The following is a 19449-nucleotide window of genomic DNA, read 5'->3' as shown; positions in this document are numbered from 1 at the left end:
GCTGGCATGGGCCAGCCAGGGGTATCTAATTCTAGTGTAGACAGAATATACACCTTATGCATTGTAAGGTATAATTTAAAACTGGTTTCAGTATTTCAGGCTGTGATGACCCCCCAAAAGTTATAGCAAATTACTGGTATTGCCACTCTTACTTCTGTATTGCCGCTGGTGGCGGTACTGCCTTTGGAGCTTGGTGGCCAGAGAGCGGCAGCTGCTGTACCCCCGCCCCCTCCCCCCATCTTCCCTTCCTCTTGGCAATATTTTTTGTTTTCATGACCATTTACAATAGCCTTGTGACCCCCTTTTCTGTCAGGACCCCCAGTTCAAGATATACTGAATGAAAAATTTATAATTTGCTGATCAGCATTATCATTATATTGGGCAGGGGACTGGACTCGATGACCTCTCGAGGTCCCTTCCAGTCCTAGAGTCTGAGTCTATGGCAAAATAAAATAGTAGCATTATGTGTGCAACTATAAACTTCATATATAAACAAGCTGAAATCATGACAAGTGTGTTTTCTGGACAAGTCTGGGGAGTGACCTACAGGTTCCTCAAAGACAAAGGGCAAGCTGATTCCTGACCCATGTGTAAACAAGGCTGATGGACAGTTACCTGCCAAGTGGCCGTTCTTTGGCAGGAAAGGGGGCAGAGCAAAAGTCTACATCTTAGTGAAGAAACAGCGTGGAGTTTCCTTCCACACCAACTGCATGTTGCCTTGCTCCCAGCTGGAAATGCTTCTCAAGGTGGGGACAGGACTATAGAAGGAAGGTACAGACACCCCAAGACACCTCTCCTCCCTGCCCATCACATTCACTGCAAGGAAGCAGCCATAGTACTCTGGGGAAGGGATCCTGACTTGGAGTTTGGTCAGTAAAACTGCTGAAAGCATGTGGCAAAAGAAATTTGTTTGAATCTAATAGAAGTTGGTTAGGCACCAGTAAGCATTTTACCTCTTTCTTGTAACTTTCTGACTTTTATGCTTTATAACTTGTACTCAAAATCTCTCTGTAATTAAAACAGTAAAACTAGTTTATTATCTAATCCAGCATGTTCAAGTTGAAGGGTCTGGGTGACTCCATTTGAGGTAACAAGTTATGTGCATATTATTCCTTTAAAGGAGTAACAGATTTAACATATTTGTACTAGTCAGGAGAGGACTGGGCAATACAGGACATGTATTCCTGGGGAAAGATCCAGGACTGGGTCTGTGTTGGGGTCACCCTGCAGCATAACCAAGGCTGGTAGGTGTCAAGGTGTGTGGCTGGCTGGCAGCAGTACACACAGGCATGACCTGGAGTGATTTGCATGCTAAAGGCTGTTTGTGAGCTGGCCAGGCTGGAGACTACAATGCCCTGCTGCTGTAAAGGGCAGCCCAGGTTACAGGGCAGGAGTGACGCATCTGCTCATTGGTCTGGATTGCACCCTGGTATGTCACAAACACAATGAGAACTAAAATTGTAAACAAGTAGCTCTGGTATTTCTTTCTATGGCTTCTGTTGCAAGCCTAGCACTTCAGGCAGCCTTAGAGGCTGTGAAGAAAAATGGGGGAGAAAAGACACAAATTTTGAAAGCAAGAGAAAATCCCAAGAAAAGCCATGAAAGAATCCCGAGAGATTGCCTTCAGGCACACCTTGCCTTGATGAGGGCAAATGTAAATTCAGCTGATGATGGTTCTCTGCACACTATATGGCTTTCTTCACATAAAAGTCTAAATAATAAAATGGGTGAACGAGAGTGCCTCATATCAACTGAGGATAATCATTGGATACAGTAATACCAGGGTACAAAATATCAGAAAGACAGAACAGGTAATGCTGGTTGGGGGAGTGGCATTATATGTGAAAGCATAGAATCAAATGAAGTAAAAAATCATAAATGAATCAAGCTGTACCATAGAGTCTCTAGGTAGAAATTTCATGCTTTAGTAATATAGCAGTAGGGATATATTACTGACCAGGATGGTGATAGTGACTGTGAAATGCTCAGGCAGATTAGAGATGCTATTAAACTCAATAAGGGTGATTTCAATTACCCCCATATTGGTTTGTGCATGTCACCTCCAGGATGAGATGCAGAGATAAAGTTTCTAGATACCTTAAATGACTGCTTCTTGGAGCAGCTGGTCTTGGACCTCACCAGAGGAGAGACAATTCTTGTTTTAGTCATAAGTGGAGCATAGGATTTGGTCCTAGAGGTGAATATAGCTGGACCACTTGGTAATAGTGACCATAATATAATTAAATTTAATATCCCTGTGGCAGGAAAAACACCACAGTGGCCCAACATCATAGCATTTAGTTTCAGAAAGGGAAACTACACAAAAATGAGGAGGTTAAACAGAAATTAAAAGGTACAGTGCCAAAAGTGAAATCTGTGCAAGCTGTGTGGAAACTTTTTAAAGACCTAATAATAGAGGCTCAACTTAAACGTATACTCCAAATTAAAAAACATAGAGAACCAAACAAGAGCCACTGTGGCTAAACAACAAAGTAAAAGAAGCAGTGAGAGGCAGAAAGGCATCCTTTAAAAAGTAGAAGTTTAATCCTAGTGAGGAAAATGAAAGGAGCATAAACACTGGCAAATGAAGTGTAAAAAATACAATTAGGAAGCCAAAAAAGAATTTGAGGAACAGTTAGCCAAAGATTCAAAGTAATAGCAAATTTTTTTTGTAAGCATGCTAAATAACTAGTGGGGCCACTGGACAATCGAGGCGCTCAAGGACAATAAGGCTATTGCAGAGAAACTAACTGAATTCTTTGCATTGGTTTTCATGGCTCAGGATGTGAGAGAGATTCCCAAACCTGAGCCATTCTTTCTAGGTGACAAATCTGAGGAACTGTCAGATTGAGGTATCATTAGAGGAGTTTTTGTAACAAATTGATATATTAAACAGCAATAAGTCACCAGGACTAGATGGTATTCATCCAAGAGTTCTTAAGGAGCTAAAATGTGAAACTGCAGAACTACTAACTGTAGTCTGTAACATCTAATTTAAATCAGCTTCTGTACCAGATGACTGGAGGATGGCTAACATGATGCCAATTTTTAAAAAAGGGCTCCAGAGGTGATCCCGGCAGTTACAGGTCTGTAAGCTTAACTTCAGTACCAGGCAAACTAGTTGAAACTATAAAAGAACAATATTGTCACATATATAGATGAAGATAATTTGTTGAGGAAGAGTCAACATGGTTTTAGTAAAGGGAAATCATGGCTCACCAATCTACTAGAATTTTTTGAGGAGGTCAGCAATCGTGGACCAAGGGGATCCAGTGTGTACTTAAATTTTCAGAAAGCCTCTGAGAAGGTCCCTCACCAAAGGCTCTTACGCATAGTAAGCTGCCATGGGATAAGAGGGAAGGTGCTCTCATGCATTGGTAACTGGTTAAAAGATGGGAAACAAAAGGTAGATATAAATAGTCAGTTTTCAGAATGGAGAGAGGGAAATAGTGGTGTCCTCCAGTAATCTGTTCTAGGTCCAGTCCTGTTCAACATGTTCATAGATGATTTGGTAAAAGAGGTAAACAGGTGGCAAAATTTGCAGATAAAAAATTCCTGAAGATAGCAAGACCCAGGCAGACTGCGAAGAGCTACAATATAAATACGTGGTATGTCCACATCTCAGATACTGTGTGCAGATATGGTTGCCCCATCTCAAAAAAGATATATTGGAAAAGCTTCAGAAAAGGGCAACAAAAATGGGGGGCATGGAACAGCTTCTGTATGAGGAGAGATTAATAAGACTGGGACTTTTCAGCTTGGAAAAGAGACAGCTAAGGGGAGAGATGATTGAGATCTATAAAATCATGACTGGTGTAGAGAAAGATAAGGAAGTGTTTACCACTTCTCATAATACAAGAACTAGGGGTCACCAAATGAAATTAATAGGCAGCTGGTTTAAAACACACAAAAGGAAGTATTTCTTCACACACTGCATAGTCAGCCTGTGGAACTCCTTGCCAGGGGATGTTGTAAAGTCTTAAGACCATACCAGGGTTCAAAAAAGAACGAGATAAATTCATGGAGGACAGGTCCATCAATGGGTGATGGGCAGGGATGGTGTCCCTAGGCTCTGTTTGCTAGAAGCTGGGGATGGATCACTTGATTACCATTTTGTTCATTCCATCTGGGGCATCTGGACGGGATACTGGTTTAGATGGACCTTTGGTCTGACCCAGTAGGGCAAGGGGTAGGCAACCTATGGTACATGTGCCAAAGGCGGCACGCGAGCTGATTTTCAGTGGCACTCACACTGCCAGGGTCCTGGTCACTGGTCTGGGGGTCTCTGCATTTTTATTTAATTTTAAATGAAGCTTCTTTAAACATTTAAAAACCTTTATTTACTTTACATACAACAATAGTTTAGTTCTATATTATAGACTTATAGAAAGAGACCTCCTAAAAAGGTTCAAATGTATTACTGGCACGCAAAACCTTACATTAGAGTAAATAAATGAAGACCCAGCACATCACTTCTGAAAGGTTGCCGACCCCTGCAGTAGGGCCATTCTTATGTTCTAAATGTGCCCATGCCCCAGGGGGATTCAGAAACTTCCAGCGAGAAGTGTGTCTGGGTCAACAGTGCATTTCCACCATTTCTGCTGGGACTGAAGAGTGTAAAGGGGGATGGCTCCAGCTGCCCTTAAGTTCATTCTGAGGTGGCTGTTCTTTGACCAGGGAAGTAACAGGATGAGCTGATCTAGTTTAGCTCCTTCTTGTTGGTTCAGTCTTCTCTGAAAGTGGTTTTTCTAATTGCTGGTTGCAGGCATTACTGTGGCCTTGCCTTCTTAAGGTGCTTGTGCATCTTCATCCCTCTGGGATAGTCTCCCATTCTCTACAGTTGACCTGTGCTTTGGATCTGACTCTCTGGTATCCTGGCTGGGACATTCGAGGAGGCCAGCATCAAGCACTGATTTACCATATTTCTGGTAGCCATTGCTAGTGTTTCTAGAACCTGAGCCATAATTCCTCTAGTTCTCTGTGCTGCCTGTTCAAGCAGAACCCCAAAAGGTCAGGAGATGAGCTGCCTCCAGCAGCAATGGGGCTCAAGGGCCAGTAAGTCAGCAGTGCCAGATGCTGCTGACAATGGGTCTTCCAGCCAAATTACCCAGCAAAGCATTGTCCAGGCCTGCTCAAGGAGGTTTCAGTGTCTGTTGCTGTCAGTGGAGGTGTTGCTCAAGGCTTGTGGTGAGGTTCTTCCCTGGCTTGGTGATCATACCGCAGCAGATCCAACTTCCTCCTGCATGTGTTCTAACCATAGGCTCCTCCCAGCTCATGGAGACCACCAGCACCATCTTCTTGGCTCTCTAGGTCCCTGACATGGCCACTCAGACAATTGCTGCCAAACCTGTGGCTGCAGAGAGCTCACTGGGCAGAGGTGAAATGTTGATGTGATTCATTGTTAGATGTCTGTGAGAGCTGTTCTATGATACATCCTCATCCCAGAGGATCCTGATCTCTATCCCATGAGTGCTACGTGGGCTTCAAAAGCAATCCTATGTGAAAATCAAACAGGAGCAGTCTGTCTCCCTATTTACTTGAGTTTTTCTCTTCTTGCTGTGGCAGGTACATCATGACAAGTGGCAGAACAATGGAATCAACCAAGGAGTTCTTCTTGAAGCACAATTACTTTGGTTTAAAGCAGGAAAATGTGATCTTTTTCCAGCAAGGGATGCTGCCTGCTATGGGGTTTGATGGCAAGATTTTTCTGGAAGAGAAGGGCAAAGTTTCCATGGCACCAGGTCTGTGCTGGTGAAAGCCCATGAGTGGGAGTTTAGGGGAGCAAACCTCTCCAGCAGACTGGATTCAGCAAGGCTCTGAATGGGTCATCAAGATGGTTCAGATTGGAAGGTCTCAAATGCAAGATCTGGAGCAGAGGTTCTCAAACGGGGTCACAAGGTTATTACATGGGGGGGTCACGAGCTGTCAGCTTCCCCCCCAAACCCTGCTTTGCCTCCAGCATTTATAATAGTGTTAAATTAAAAAAAAAAAGTGTTTTTAATTTATAAGGGGAGGTTGCACTCATGGGTTTACTGTGTGAAAGGAGTCAGCAATACAAAAGTTTGAGAAACGCTGATCTGAAGGGTGCCGGGGTTAAAAAGCTTTTGAGGAGGTAGGGTAAACCGTGGTGGGGTGAAAGTTCATTCTAATGCCATCAGACACATGTAGCCAGCAGCCCGCAGGTGTTTTTAGATGCAGAAGTGCTTTGTTTGGAATCCTGTAGAACTTACAAAACATTTCATGGTCTGTGCCAAATCCAGCAACAATCCCTCAATTTCCCATAGATTTCCAGTATTGCTCTGGCTGATCTTGAGCAGAGGGGAGTCGCAGAAATGGCTGGACTGAAGAGGCTTTGAGTAGGAGGGAAGGAGCTTGTTAGACTGCAGGCTAGGGACACCCCCTTTCTGTCACCCAAGAGAACAGGTTAGATGGGAGGGACAGAAAATACATAAGTGGGATAAAACTCACTCTAGGGACTTCTGAAGGTGACTTGTGCAAAGGCTGGTTCTAGGAAACAGCAGAGAATCGCTGCTTATCCTCCTAGATCTGGCAGACCTGGCCTTTCAGAAAGCAGCTTGCAGGATTGGTGTCATTAAACATCTGTATCCCAACAGTAAGTGCCTGCCTGTTCCTTTCCCTTAGATAAATATGGCTCTAAGAAAGCCAGGCATCTTGCCTGCAAACTGGGGAGTGACACTCTTACTATTCTGCCTAGTTATCTAGGTGTAGTAGTTTGCTCTGCTATAGCACAGCTGGGTTCCTGTTTTCCCTCTGGGACAGGGGGGTGAATTTGCACAGAGTGGCTTGTGTCCTATCACTCATCCTCATCTTGGTGATGGAGTTAGCACTGAGATGCCAAAGAGCCTGCTTAAGCCATAAGTGAATGAGGAGGAAGGAGAGGAGGGAGAGAGGCTTTGCGGGGCTTTAGTAGTGATGGAGGGCTCAGTATCTCCTGGTCCTATAGGAACAAAAGCCACTGTTAATCCGATCCTTCCTGCCATTGGTGCAGCCTAATGGCATTTTTACTGAGCTGAGTCCTTGCCCCAACTTGGCATCTCAGTGTTGGAATGTACCCTAGGATTGTCACAATCCCATCCTGTGTACCTTGGCAAAGCCCCCTCCCCATAGACACCTCTGTCTTGTGTAGTTCCCTCTCCCCCTAATTCCTCACGTATGCTGCTCCTGATAGGACTCTTCCTCCTCCTCCTCCTCCCCCACAGAGCAGACGGACTGGTGCTGGCCACTCAGGGTTGTGTGGTGGCTTCTCCTTGGCCCAGCCTCTGCTGCAGGGTCATAGTGCCAGTCCGCAGCCTGGGGGATGGGATGGAACAGGGCATCAGGAAAACAGACCAGGGGAGAGGGTGTTTGGGGTGTGCTCACAGGAGGCCAAAATCCCACTCTGGCCCCTCTTACTACTGTCTAGTCTGTTCCCCTGGCAGCTTCCCTTAATCTCTAAGAACGTGCTACTCCCTGTGTGGCATCCTGCTGGGGACTGGCTCAAATACGCACTCCTGCTGTATGCTTCTGGTGCAGTAATGTGTTCTCGCCTCACCAGATGGCAATGGGGGGCTGTACCGAGCCCTTGGCGCCCATGGCATCGTGGAGGACATGGAGCAGCGAGGCATCTGGAGCATCCATATGTACTGCGTTGACAACATCTTAGTGAAGGTGGCTGACCCCAGGTTCATTGGGTTCTGCATACAGAAGGGAGCTGAGTGTGGTGCAAAGGTAATGGGGCTGCAGTGGGGTGGAGAGGGCAGAGGAGCTGGCGTATACACTCTTGAGTGCACTGGCACAATTGTCATAATCACGCCATTGGCTGGCATCAGCAGCTTGCTTCCCATGAAGGCTGTATCCAGGCTCTTCTGGTCCCTCCGTCAACATGGGCTCTGTAAATCCTAGAGGAGATGGGACTATGCTCACTGCCGTGAATGCTGTATGGCGCTGTTTTTTCAGGCGGCAACCACCTTAGCCCCTGTAATCAGGGATTGGATGTGGTGTGCTCCAATCTCTGTGCATGGCACCATGTAATGCCACTGGCAGGAGACTGCACATCTCAGTAACAGGACAGTGCCTCTCCTTTCTCACATAACTTGATGGCCAGATGAATAGCTGATAGTTTGTTTAAATTATAATCGCTAGGCTTCAGCTTCAGCATGGCCTTGTGGTTAAGAGACATGAATAGTCATCTTGAGCCATGTTTCAGAAAGCCTGTGCACCCAGGCACCTGTTTTGTATGTGGTTTGTATTGTGACGCTTTTCTCAAGTGCTTGATATTGAACTCTAATGTAAAGTTTAGGTTCTGGAGCCTGATTCAGCCCCAGGGGAGCAGTATTATCTCACTGAGCTGCCCCGATCCAGCCCCTTCTTCAGTGTTTTTGTTTCCAGTTGGTCCTTTTGGATGGCTGAGCTACTTGAGCGGGGAGTAGAGTAGGTGGCTGTTGCTATTTCGGGCATCAGCTCCTTAGTGGACTGGCCATCTGCGTGGCACCTGCTCTGTTTGTGTAGCACATCCAACAGAATTACATTAAACATATTGGGATTGCAAAATTAATCACTCAAATTAGGAGGTACCTGTGCACTTTTAATCCAGTTCTCTTCTGTATGTAGTTCAGCTGTTAATTACTTGATCACATACTGCTACCGCAGGACCCCACCTCACTCAGTGCACAGGATTGATGATGCACTTCGCATGGGTATTGAGGATTTTGTCCTCATTCAGTGCATAGCCTTTTACTGTTCGCCTGCCAAATACAGAATAAGTAACTCATGGGCTCTTCTGTGGTGCTCTCCTCATAGTCTTAGTTCTGTGCAGATGTTACTGAATGTGGTTTCTCACCCCTATGAGATGAGTGGGTGATATCCCCGTTTTACAGCTGGGGAACTAAAGCACAGATTATAGCCAAGTGTCAGCTAACTTTCAGTGTGCAATTTGAGCAGCCTAGGACCTGATTTTTGTTCAGAGTACTTAGAACTTTATAACATTTCAAATTTTGAAAGCACAGTTCCCATTGACCTCCTTTTGCAACTGAGTGCTCAAATACCTCAAATCAAATACCTAGAAAATGAGGACTACAGTTAGTGCCAACCTGCAAAAAATCAGACTTAGGTTAAATGATTAAACACAAACCTATAAGAATAGCCATACTGGATCAGACTAGTATCCTGTTTTCTGACAGGGGCAAGTGCTTCAGATGGAATGAACAGAACAGGGAATTGTTGAGTGATCCAAATTATCCATATTTGTATACGATTAAAGTTGAAATTGACAGTCTGAGGCCCAAACTTACTATGATCTATTAAAACCATTTAAATGTTTGATGAATGAGCTCTCAAACTTCAATGAATTAAAGGTTGCTGCTTTTTTACATCTTCTGAGGTGATCTCAAAAGTTAAATTTATAAATGTCAGTATCATAAAGTACATTAACTATCAATTTCAGGCTTTCCAGAAGAGCAAATGCTTGTATTTCAGTTCCTGTTGTGCAGAAAAGCTTTTGCCTTAATTGCTTTTGCCTTCAGTTTAGCTAGCAGTTACAGAGAACACTTTCTCCATTTGGACTAGTTAATTCAAAGTTGAGAAATCAACTGGGAGTTGATTTCAATAAGTTAGGTGCTGAGAAATCCTATGAGGCATGTATGTGCATCTTTAGGTGTACAAGCAATTTGGAAAATATGGCTGGGGGCAATCTTATTTGTTTTTTATATAGTGAAGTAAAATTATCTTATTTAATAAAAAAAACTTTAAAATGTTTTTGTGCATTTTAAATGTAGTTTGACCTAAATCTCAAATACATCTTTCACTATTTTCTAACAGTCAAAGTAAATTAAGAATCTGAATAAATGTATGTTGAGCTATGTCATTCAAATTTATATTGATAGTGTGTCTTTCTTATCACAAAGTACCCATATATCTACTGTATTTAATTAAAAAAATGAGAATCTACTTTTATTTAAGAAAATAACTAAAGGTGCAAATGCAAAGCACAGTTCAAGCCAATTTTAACCTAATCCACCCTCTCTGGGAGAGAAGGATTAGAATCCTGTTTCCAGCAGGGGTGGCTCTAGGTATTTTGCTACCTCAAGCACGGCAGGCAGGCTGCCTTCGATGGCTTTCCTGCAGGAGGTCCTCGGTCCCATGAATTCAGCGGCAGCCTGCAGGAGGTCTGACGAAGCCGCAGGACCAGCAGACCCTCCGTAGGCATGCCACCAAAGGCAACCTGCCTGCTGCCCTCGCGGCGACTGGCAGAGCACCCCCCGTGGCTTGCCGCCGCAGGCACACGCTTGGCCTGCTGGTGCCTGGACCCACCTCTGGTTTCCAGAGCACCATTCAGCTACCTTTTTTTTCCTGAAATCCCCTTTTTCATTCACTGCAATCTCCCACCTTCTACAGTAGCTGAGGCAGAAGTCCATCAGACCACAGCCTTGACTCATCCCCAGACCAGGTTTGTCCTGTGCACTGAATGAAGCAGAGGTCATATGGAGAAAATAGTATGATCACCTAATTAAAGAAGCATCATAAAGTATATGCACAGGTAGCTAAATAAAAGTTGCCTGGGAAACCATAGTTCTGGCACTTCTAAATACCATGTTCAGTTTTGTAATCACAAGTTTCTTAACATTTTTAATGTAATTTCCCAATTTTTTTAAACTTAAATGCAAACTTCATCCTGTAAAACCATGTTAATCCTGTCATGGCTCATCAGCAAGGTCAGGACTTTCAGATTCACTGCACCAGTCTCTCTTGATCTAATGGCATAACTGATAATATCTTTGTTGACCTGCTGCTAAGGCGGAAATAGATACATTTTACCCATGGTCTAGCTATGTGCTACAGAGCAGAAAAATGGTGGGAATAATCAATAATGAATTCAGTTCAGGTTCTGAAGGCTTAGCGGTTACAGATCCTTCTGTTTCTGCCCATGGTCTCCCGTCCTATCTGCATTTCTCCTTTGTCCTCCTTCACCCCTTTGCATTACAGTCACGCAGGTGCAGAACCAGGCAGCATTGAAAATATATGTCAGTTGTTATCACTGCACCCTGCACCACAGAGACCCCTGTCTTCTGGAAGAAGCAATTGTAGAGAAGTGTTGCTCAGGCTCAGATCTTGATCAAGTAGGCTTAGTAGCTCTGGGGATGGCACCTGGTCAGCCTGATGTGTCAAGGCTGTGAAGGGATGGCGCATGGTTGGTGCAGATGGACTCTTCAAAGAATTGTTTGGCCTGATTTGTGTTAATTCTCACAGGGAGAGCAAAAGGCACCTCCCAGACTCCAGCATTATGATGCCCCCACCTACATAAGCTGCTAGCATTTCTCTGGGGAATGGCTGCAAGACTTCACTGAACATGGGCAGAACATATCTCTTTGTTCTCTGAAGCCACTGAGCTATCTGTGCTGGATCTTTTAATAAGAGACAGCTGTCATGGAAAACTTACAGCCTAAACTGGTTAAGTTCATCAAATTTCTAAGCAAACAGGGTCATACAATGGGAAGTGGTGGGCACTGTAACTGTAAGTGTTGGTATGTGCATTGCCTATAAGGTGGGCAAACTTTTTGGCCTGAGGACTACACTGGGTATGGAAATTGCATAGTGGGCCATGAATGCTCACAAAATTGGGATTGGGGTGTGGGAGGGGGTGAGGGCTCTGGCTGCAGGCTCCAGGGTGGGTGCAGAAATGAAGAATTCAGGGTGTGGGAGGGTAGGGTGTAGGGTGAAGAATGTGAGAGCTCTGGCTGGGGGTGTAGTCTCTGGGGATGAGGGGTTTGGGATGTAGGAGGGTGGTCTGGGCTCACACAGGAGTTTGGAGGGCAGGAAAGGGATCGGGGATGGGGATGTCAGAGCTGTGACTGTGGGGGTGAGGGGTTTGGGTGCAGGAGGGTGCTCTGGGCTGGGACTGAGGGGTTCAGAGGGCAGGAGGGGTCTTGGGGCGTGTGTGTGGGGGAGCAGGGGTTGCTCAGGGCAGCGCTTACCTCATGGGGTTCCTGGAAGTAGTGGCATATCCCTCTCTGGCTCCTATGCAGAGACGCAGCCAGGCAGCTCTGCTGTGTGCTGCCCTATCCACATGCACTGCCCCTGCAGCTCTTATGGGCCACGGTTCCCTTCTGCCCCGATGCATAGGAGCCAGGGGGGATGTGCCACTACTTCTGGGAACTGTGCAGAGTGGCCCCCGACCCTGCTCCCCAGCTGGAGCAAGGCAAACCCCAGGCCCTGCTCCCTAGCAGTAGCTTGAGGGCTGGATTATAATGGCTGGCAGGCCAAATGTGGCCTGCAGGTTGTAGTTTGCCCACCCCGGTCTATAAAAATCTGGCTACAGTAGTGCAGGGGTGGAGCTTGCCCTGGGAAATTGATGAACCTTAACCCAGCAGTGGGCTTCAGGGATATCCAGCTAAAATCCTGACAAACGTAAACTCCCTGGGCTAATTAAATAATGAAAGACTAATTCCTGGGGTGCCAGGTTAGCAATGCGAAGTCCAGATAAAGGGCACAGCCCACATCAGTGCTTCTGGAGCAAGCCTCTCACCTGTTGGAGACGGCCAGGAAGAGCAGTCAGGAAACCTTACCAGTCCATGCAAAAAACCACTTGCCCATCCACTTAATAAACACTACTAAGCACCATACCATGCTTCCTTCTCCAGATACTTGTCATGTCCCTGCTGACTGGCTTTCTCTTTTCCTTGGGTGTCTCTGGCTAGTCTTTCATTTATGTGCACAACATTCTTTTTCTCTGTTTCCAGACCCCTGCTGCACCACTGACTCCTCACATCAGTTCTGTCTCTCTCCACCAAAGGCTTAATGCTTTTAAATCTTCCCCCTCCTCACAAGCAAACTTTCACCTGTGCTATCTCTTAGCAGCAGTGGTTTAGAGCAGGGATGGCTATTCCTGTCCTCAGCGGGGAAGGACTCCTTGGGGCAAACACTTCAGCCCCTGCTTGACTGTTCCCCTGGGTTTACAGTTTCCCTTAATGATCCCAGAGGGCCTGGGGGGTTGGTGTCTACTTTCTGTTGTGTCCAAGGGGGTGTGCATGGGAGCGACCGTACTCTTTGTCCCTCCCCTAGAGAGGGATGCAGAACTAGTTCCCTACTCTTCACCTTCCTGAGTAGGAGGGGGTTGTGGGTAGGCAGAGCTGGAGTGCCCTGCTCCTGGGTTTAGCTGGCCAAGGAGGGCAGAAGGGAAGTGTTTTGGCCCAGGGTAGGGGGAATCCAGTGAAATAGCAGCTCTCCCCTCCCTCTCAATGAGCCCGGAGTCTGGAAAAGAAAAGCTGCTGGGATATAACTGTACTGGCCTGCAGGGTAAGGTGCATGCACTCTCTCCTGATAGCAGAGGCAGTGGGTTTATAGGCAGGTGATAAAACACATTTCTGCTTTTCCCCCTCCACCGTGCCTCTATTTGGGGGCAGTAGCCAGAGTGACTGGACTTATGAACAAATTAGAGGATGTTGTATTAGGCTGTGAGGCAGTCATAACAGCGCAGTAAATAAAGATTGATGGCTTCTAGTCCTCTTCAATAATGTGCTGTCAGAATTCCAGCAGGGCACTCTGCATCTCTAGACTGCTGACATTCTTGCTCAGCAGGTAACCCTTCATGGCACTGGCCAGCTCTGGGTATTGGATAGTCACAATTACAAGATTCAGTGCTCCTTCTATATTCAGACATGGCTTGCTTGGAAGAATAGAGCAGCTGTATCCCATGCATGCAAACACATCGGCTAGGAGTGGTTCCATGCCTCGCCATGACTGCTAGCTAAGGGGAATACTGAAATGCAAATGCTTCTGAGATCTTGGCTCAATCTGGCCCTTGAGGCTTCAAAGATCCTATGGGCTTAGCTACTCCATGCCCATGTAAACTAATGGCAAGAGAGTATTAAAGTCCTCTCGGTGGCCAGCTTTGGAAAATCTCTGCCTTGAGGAATTTCTTTGCCTGGCCAGTACGTATCTCTAGTCAATAAGAATTTATTATTTGTGTCCTGGGCCCTGGCACAGCTGATCATCTGCTCAGTCTTAACTTCATGTTAGCAATCAACGTTTGAACCCAATTTCTTTGACTCTAAGAAGGTGGAATCTCCAGGTTCCCTCACAAAGCTTACCTTAGGTGAGCAGTATTTTAATTCTCCCCCTTAAAAAAAGGCAAACATATTTAACATTAAGCTGCCTGTGTGGCCTGCACTAGGTATTTCCACAGTTGCATGATTGAAAGTATGTGTAAAAATGGGATCTCGCTGAAATAGCTGGACAAACTCCACCGCTGTACAGGCATGGTCTCGTGCATAGATGGGGACCTGCAATTGCAATTCCTGGTTTCTATTCCCAGTTCTGCCATAGACTTAGAACTATACCCAAAGTCGTAAGGAAATGTGTGATTTTTATACCCACTTAGTTTAGCCACTGTAACTTTGTGTGTAGACATCCTTGCATCTCTCTTAAATCTGGTTTAGGTTTAGCTTGGAGTCATAAACTTACATTGGTTAGCTTGCAGATGTAACTAATTTTAAATCAGTAGGAATGCTAATGCACAGGGTGCACTAGTTTAACTAAACTAATGTCAGTTGGAGCAACTTGTGTAGACAAACCCTTGCTATGTGATTTTGGCCTCATCACTTCACATCTATTTCTCAGCTTATTCCCGGTAAAAATGAGTTGCCTCACCAGGCTGTGGTGAGAGTTAACATTAGAGATTCCTCTGTGAAAGGCACTGAGTTATTGGTACTAAGCCAAAGCCCTTTCTCCTGTTATGTAGTGCAGTCATTGCTGGCATTCCAGTGCACTTCGGTGTCCAGACATCACATGGCAGCAGGCACCCGCAGGGATTGCAGCTCCAAGTTTGAGATCTTGTCCTCTGTGCACCATGTAACGAGTGCAGCTGCTTTGCTAGGTACAGAATATACTTGTGGTGCACGAAGGGTGCCCCCCCCCCGCAGCAGTGCTAGCCCCCATGATCACCTCCAAAGCACTTGTGACTGGACACCTCAGTTTGCACCAGAATGGCCTTCAGATTCCATGCAGGCAAGGAGACTCACCCAAGGAGGGACCTGGTACTTTGTAGTTCTGTGTGGGGAGTGCCCTGGTGGTAGGACACATAGCTTTACCCTGTAAGACTCTTTTCTAGTGCCACACAAGGCTTCCCATGCATCCCCCACCACTGCTGAACACCAGATACTCGGGGGATATAAAACCATGTTCGCTGAGACTTATTGTATCCATTTCTGATGAAAGATCTCAGTGGAAGGGCCTTCAGGGCATGCCTGCATCCATTCCTAGGAAACCATCTCCTGCCAGACCACTTTTATTTGCATCCAGCTTCTTTTGACGAAGAGCACAAGGGGGAGCTAATCCCACGAGCCATGTCTAGGAAAGCTCAGCACCCACAGCCAGGACCAAGTTTTTAGAAAGCCCAAGGCAGCGGCTGAGCTCTTTCATATTCCAATAGCTTGCCCAGATTCTCTAGTGTTCAGCACCAAGGTGAGCAGCCAGCCTTTCACAGAGGGGATGCTGCCTCTGCAGATGACCCTTGTGGACAAGGCCTCTTTCAGTGTGGCTAGACAGTCTCATTCAGCTTCTGTGCAGTGCAGCCTGAAGGGCAGGCCACTCGCTGCTCTGTTTTTCTCTCCCCAGCTCCATGTCATCTCTTGATTCTCCATGGACAATGTGAGCATGGAGTGTCCTACCAACTACAGAGCCAGTTCCCTTAGCAGGAGGAAGACAGAAGTATTCTGTCCTTTGTCTGGTACACCAGCTGCGCCACAGGAGAGGAGCGTTTGTGGGAGTGAAGTCCTCTCCTGGCAGAACAATGTTTCTGGGAGAAGGAAGCAGAGGACTGGATAACCTGTGAGGGAGAGGGGCAGGTGCCAGGGAAGCACATGCAGGGGACAGGGCTTGGATGGAGGGGGCAGAACTGTAGAACAGATTGGGATAAAGGTTGATTTAGCCTCTCTCTTTTTCCTTTCTAAGGACAAAAGCATCACCTAAAATCCAGTGTAAAAGTTGTGAACCCCTGTGCGAGGTGCTCCCATTCGTGCCCCTTTCTGCACTGGCTCTGGTAATCCACTTCACCCCCTTACAGGGACTTCCTGGACAATGCCCTCTCATCTGAGTTCTCCTGTGTGTGTTCTCTGGGCAGGTGGTGGAGAAGACAAACCCCATGGAGCCAGTGGGCGTGGTGTGCAGAGTGGATGGCATGTACCAGGTGGTGGAGTACAGCGAGATCTCCCTGGCCACAGCACAGAAACGTAGCTCCGATGGCCGGCTGCTGTTCAACGCAGGCAACATTGCCAATCACTACCTCTCAGTGCCCTTTCTGAGAGATGTTGTCAAGTACGGGCAAGTTTGGGCCAGGGGCTGTGTATTAGTGCAGTGCCAAAGAGAAGAGCTGGGACTTGGAAATCTAGTATGGTCCCGTTGCAATCAGACAAAAGCTCTTGGGCAGCATCTCACTCTTAAACATTACAGGGGTTTCAGCTTTCCCAGAGCAGAGTAGGATGAGGGGTGACATCTGAGTGTCTCCTTCTACCACTAGTATTTCTCCTAGCCCCTTTCTTCACAACCACCTTTCCTTAGCAGCAGGCCAGTGGCTGTGTTCACGCTCACCATGTGTGGTAAAGTCCAGGTTAATGGTGGAAGGCAGGAGATTTTCATCTCTGGTCAGAATGAGACTGTTCTCTGAACTTTGTGGCACCCCTCAGGAAGTAGAAATCAACCTCAGTGTGCAAGATAGGTAAAGTACCCTGCTGGTGGTGGTCTCACTATAGAGACAGCTCTCAGAACCAGCAATCCAGCCCCCCGCCCTAAAGTGACGTGGGTAAAATTGCAAACTACCTCTGCCTTCACTAGGTTCCTGCTTCGCTGATGTTGGGACCCCCTGCCACCTGGAAACAAAAGCCACTTACAGCCTTGCAGACAGGACAGCTGAGAGTCCAGGCATGATGAACGCTCTCCCATTATATCTGGAATGAATTATAACACCTGTCCCCAGGCCCACAGTCCCTCACTGCCCTGACTATACTGCACTACTGGCAGAAGCCCTAGCTGTCATGACTGAGCAGGGATCAGCTGCAGTATGTATTGTTGCCATTTGTTGTGGCCTTCTGGCATGTCTGTTCACATGGTCATCATAGCGAAAGCCGGCGCTCCTGGGAGCGGACATCACACGTCTCCAGATGTCTCATCACTTTAGAATAGTTTCTCTTGCTCTCAACCCCCTAAATCCTCTTTTCCATCACCCGTATACATTCTCTGTCCCTGGCAAGACTGGGACTGGTTAATAATGCTTCATTCCTTAATGTAAATGGAGCATGTTGTTTTGTGGGTGTGAGGCAGCTGGGAGGTGGCTGCTGGGGCTGGAAATATGTGGACTGGGACAGTCACTGACAGGTAAATAAGGAAACAAAACAAAAACTGCTTCCAAAAACTAAAGCACAATTAGCAAAGGTTGAAACCCAACTGGACTGTCTAGCAAGGTTAACAGGCACTAGGATGCATATGTGCAGCCAACAAAGCACTGAGGCAAGGGCCAAGATCTGGTCCTGTGCATGAGCTTCTTCCCCTCCACAGATCCCTCAGGAGTACTGTGTGCACAGCATCGGGCCTGGAGCATCAGCATCGTGCTTTGTCACCCTCTCGTGCTCTGTCCACTAGTTTGCTCTGCTCTGCTCTCCTGCCTGTCAGCAGGAGGCGGAAGCACTGGAGTACCTGGGCTTCCTCCACTCCAGTTGCACAACCTGCAGAGGAGGTTGTGAGCATGCCAACACTCCCAGAAGCTAGGGAAGAGGGGGACAGAATGATTTGATCCACGGGGCATTAAATGGGGACCAACAGCAGGAGGAGGGCAGGTTGTAGGGAGTTTGGTTTTTCTGTATTCTGGCCATAGGGCAAGCAAAGTGCAGGTGGCTGGGGAACCAAAAGAGGAGGCAGCTGGGAGGACGATACACCCTCATCATTCCCAGCTGCTGCTGGGCCAGAATGACTGGAGGACAGTGACAGCTAGAACATGCTTTCTAACTAGGAGGTTTTGACTCCTCTTTCTTGTCCTGCCAGCATTCATGAACCTCAGCTGAAGCACCATGTGGCTCAGAAGAAGATTCCATACGTGGACATCACCAGTGGGCAGTTGGTCAAGCCAGACAAACCGAATGGCATCAAGATGGAGAAGTTTGTCTTTGACATCTTCCAGTTTGCCAAGTATGCCCTGGGCTCTGCTGCTTGTTACTCAGATGGTAGAATATTGCTGTACCCTCTTCCCGGAGCTGCTCCAAGGAGGAGCTGGGCATGCCAGGTGTTACTGGCAATTACTGTATTGATATTGGTATGCTATAACCCAGCCCGGACTTGGCCGCTCAGCGGCAGTGGTCTCCCAACAAGGACAACATGGCTTGGTCACAGGGCTCCTGCCCCAGTGTAGTTACACTCTGGATTCCGTTACAAACTGTGTAGGAAGCTGTGCTGTCATATGCAGATGACGTGGCTCTCAGCACAGTGTTGAGGAGGGCTGACTGTGGTGGCTCTGGCTGGTACAGATAAAGACTCAGTGTCCAGCTGCAAGAATCAGTTTTGGTGCCCAGTCCTGCTCTAAGTTCTGCCCAGGCTTTGTTCCCTGGTTTGTTCGTTTGCCTCCTTGCAGGCTGGCAGCTGCCCTGTCACCTCTGTCTGGTGCACTTTGCACTGCCCTTTAGCCAAGAGAGGAAGCATGAGGGCAGGGTTGGAAAATTCTGTGCTTCCCGCTCCGGCCCTCACATGGTCTCCCATTGTGGGCTGCTGTCACTCCCTGCCTTAGGTTAGGGAGTGGGACTAGAAACCTTCTGAGGTAGGCCATTCTCCTGGAATTGGGATGAGAAGCTTCTCGAACTCCCTCTGGTGCATTGCCAGCCATCTTGATCACATCCTCTGCTGGGAACAGCCTGGCCTGGCCTGGGAACAGCCTGAATCATGGAGCTCTTGTCAGAGCAGCGTGGTCTCTGGACTGACAAAAGCCACCTCCAGCAACAAGGAAAATGTGTTGTACAGTAACTCCTCACTTAAAGTCATCCTGCGTAATGTTTCGTTGTTACATTGCTGATCAATTAGGGAACATACCCAGTTAAAGTTATGCAGTGTTGTACTCTTTTATGTTTGGCTGCCTGCTATCTCCACAGCTGGCAGCCTCCCTATTTCCCCTCCTCCCCACAGCACCCCCCACCTGCCGGCAGACCCCATGGATCAGCGCCTTCCCCCTCTTCCCCCTGCTTCCTGCTGGCGGCAATCAGCTGGCTTGCAGCATCTTGGAGGGAGGGGGGAGGACTCAGCATGCAGGCTACCCCTGCCTCGCCATGGCAAGCCAGCTGATTGCCTTGGGAAGGGGGGAGGAGCGAGGACTCACTGCACATGCTCCCCCTCCCTCCAATGTGGCAAGCCAGCTGACTGCCCTGGGCCAGAGGGAGGGGGAAGAAGCAAGGACTTGGTGTGCCTCCCCCCTCCTTCCCA

At 47.3% G+C, this 19449-nt stretch overlaps 1 protein-coding gene across 2 annotated transcripts in view; it reads left to right on the top strand.

Moving 5' to 3' along the window:
• UAP1 (UDP-N-acetylglucosamine pyrophosphorylase 1) overlaps window positions 1-19449 on the top strand; it is a 38381-nt gene that overhangs the window by 9170 nt on the left and 9762 nt on the right. For both annotated transcript variants that reach the window (XM_030572692.1, XM_030572691.1), the window contains exons 3-6: window positions 5566-5741; window positions 7556-7728; window positions 16115-16308; window positions 18028-18171. In XM_030572692.1, the coding sequence (XP_030428552.1) occupies window positions 5566-5741; window positions 7556-7728; window positions 16115-16308; window positions 18028-18171 (687 nt within the window). The remainder of the gene's footprint in view (window positions 1-5565; window positions 5742-7555; window positions 7729-16114; window positions 16309-18027; window positions 18172-19449) is intronic.

Source organism: Gopherus evgoodei, chromosome 8, assembly GCF_007399415.2.
Source record: "Gopherus evgoodei ecotype Sinaloan lineage chromosome 8, rGopEvg1_v1.p, whole genome shotgun sequence".
NCBI lineage: Eukaryota > Metazoa > Chordata > Testudines > Testudinidae > Gopherus > Gopherus evgoodei.
This window is presented reverse-complemented; position numbering and strand designations above follow the sequence as displayed.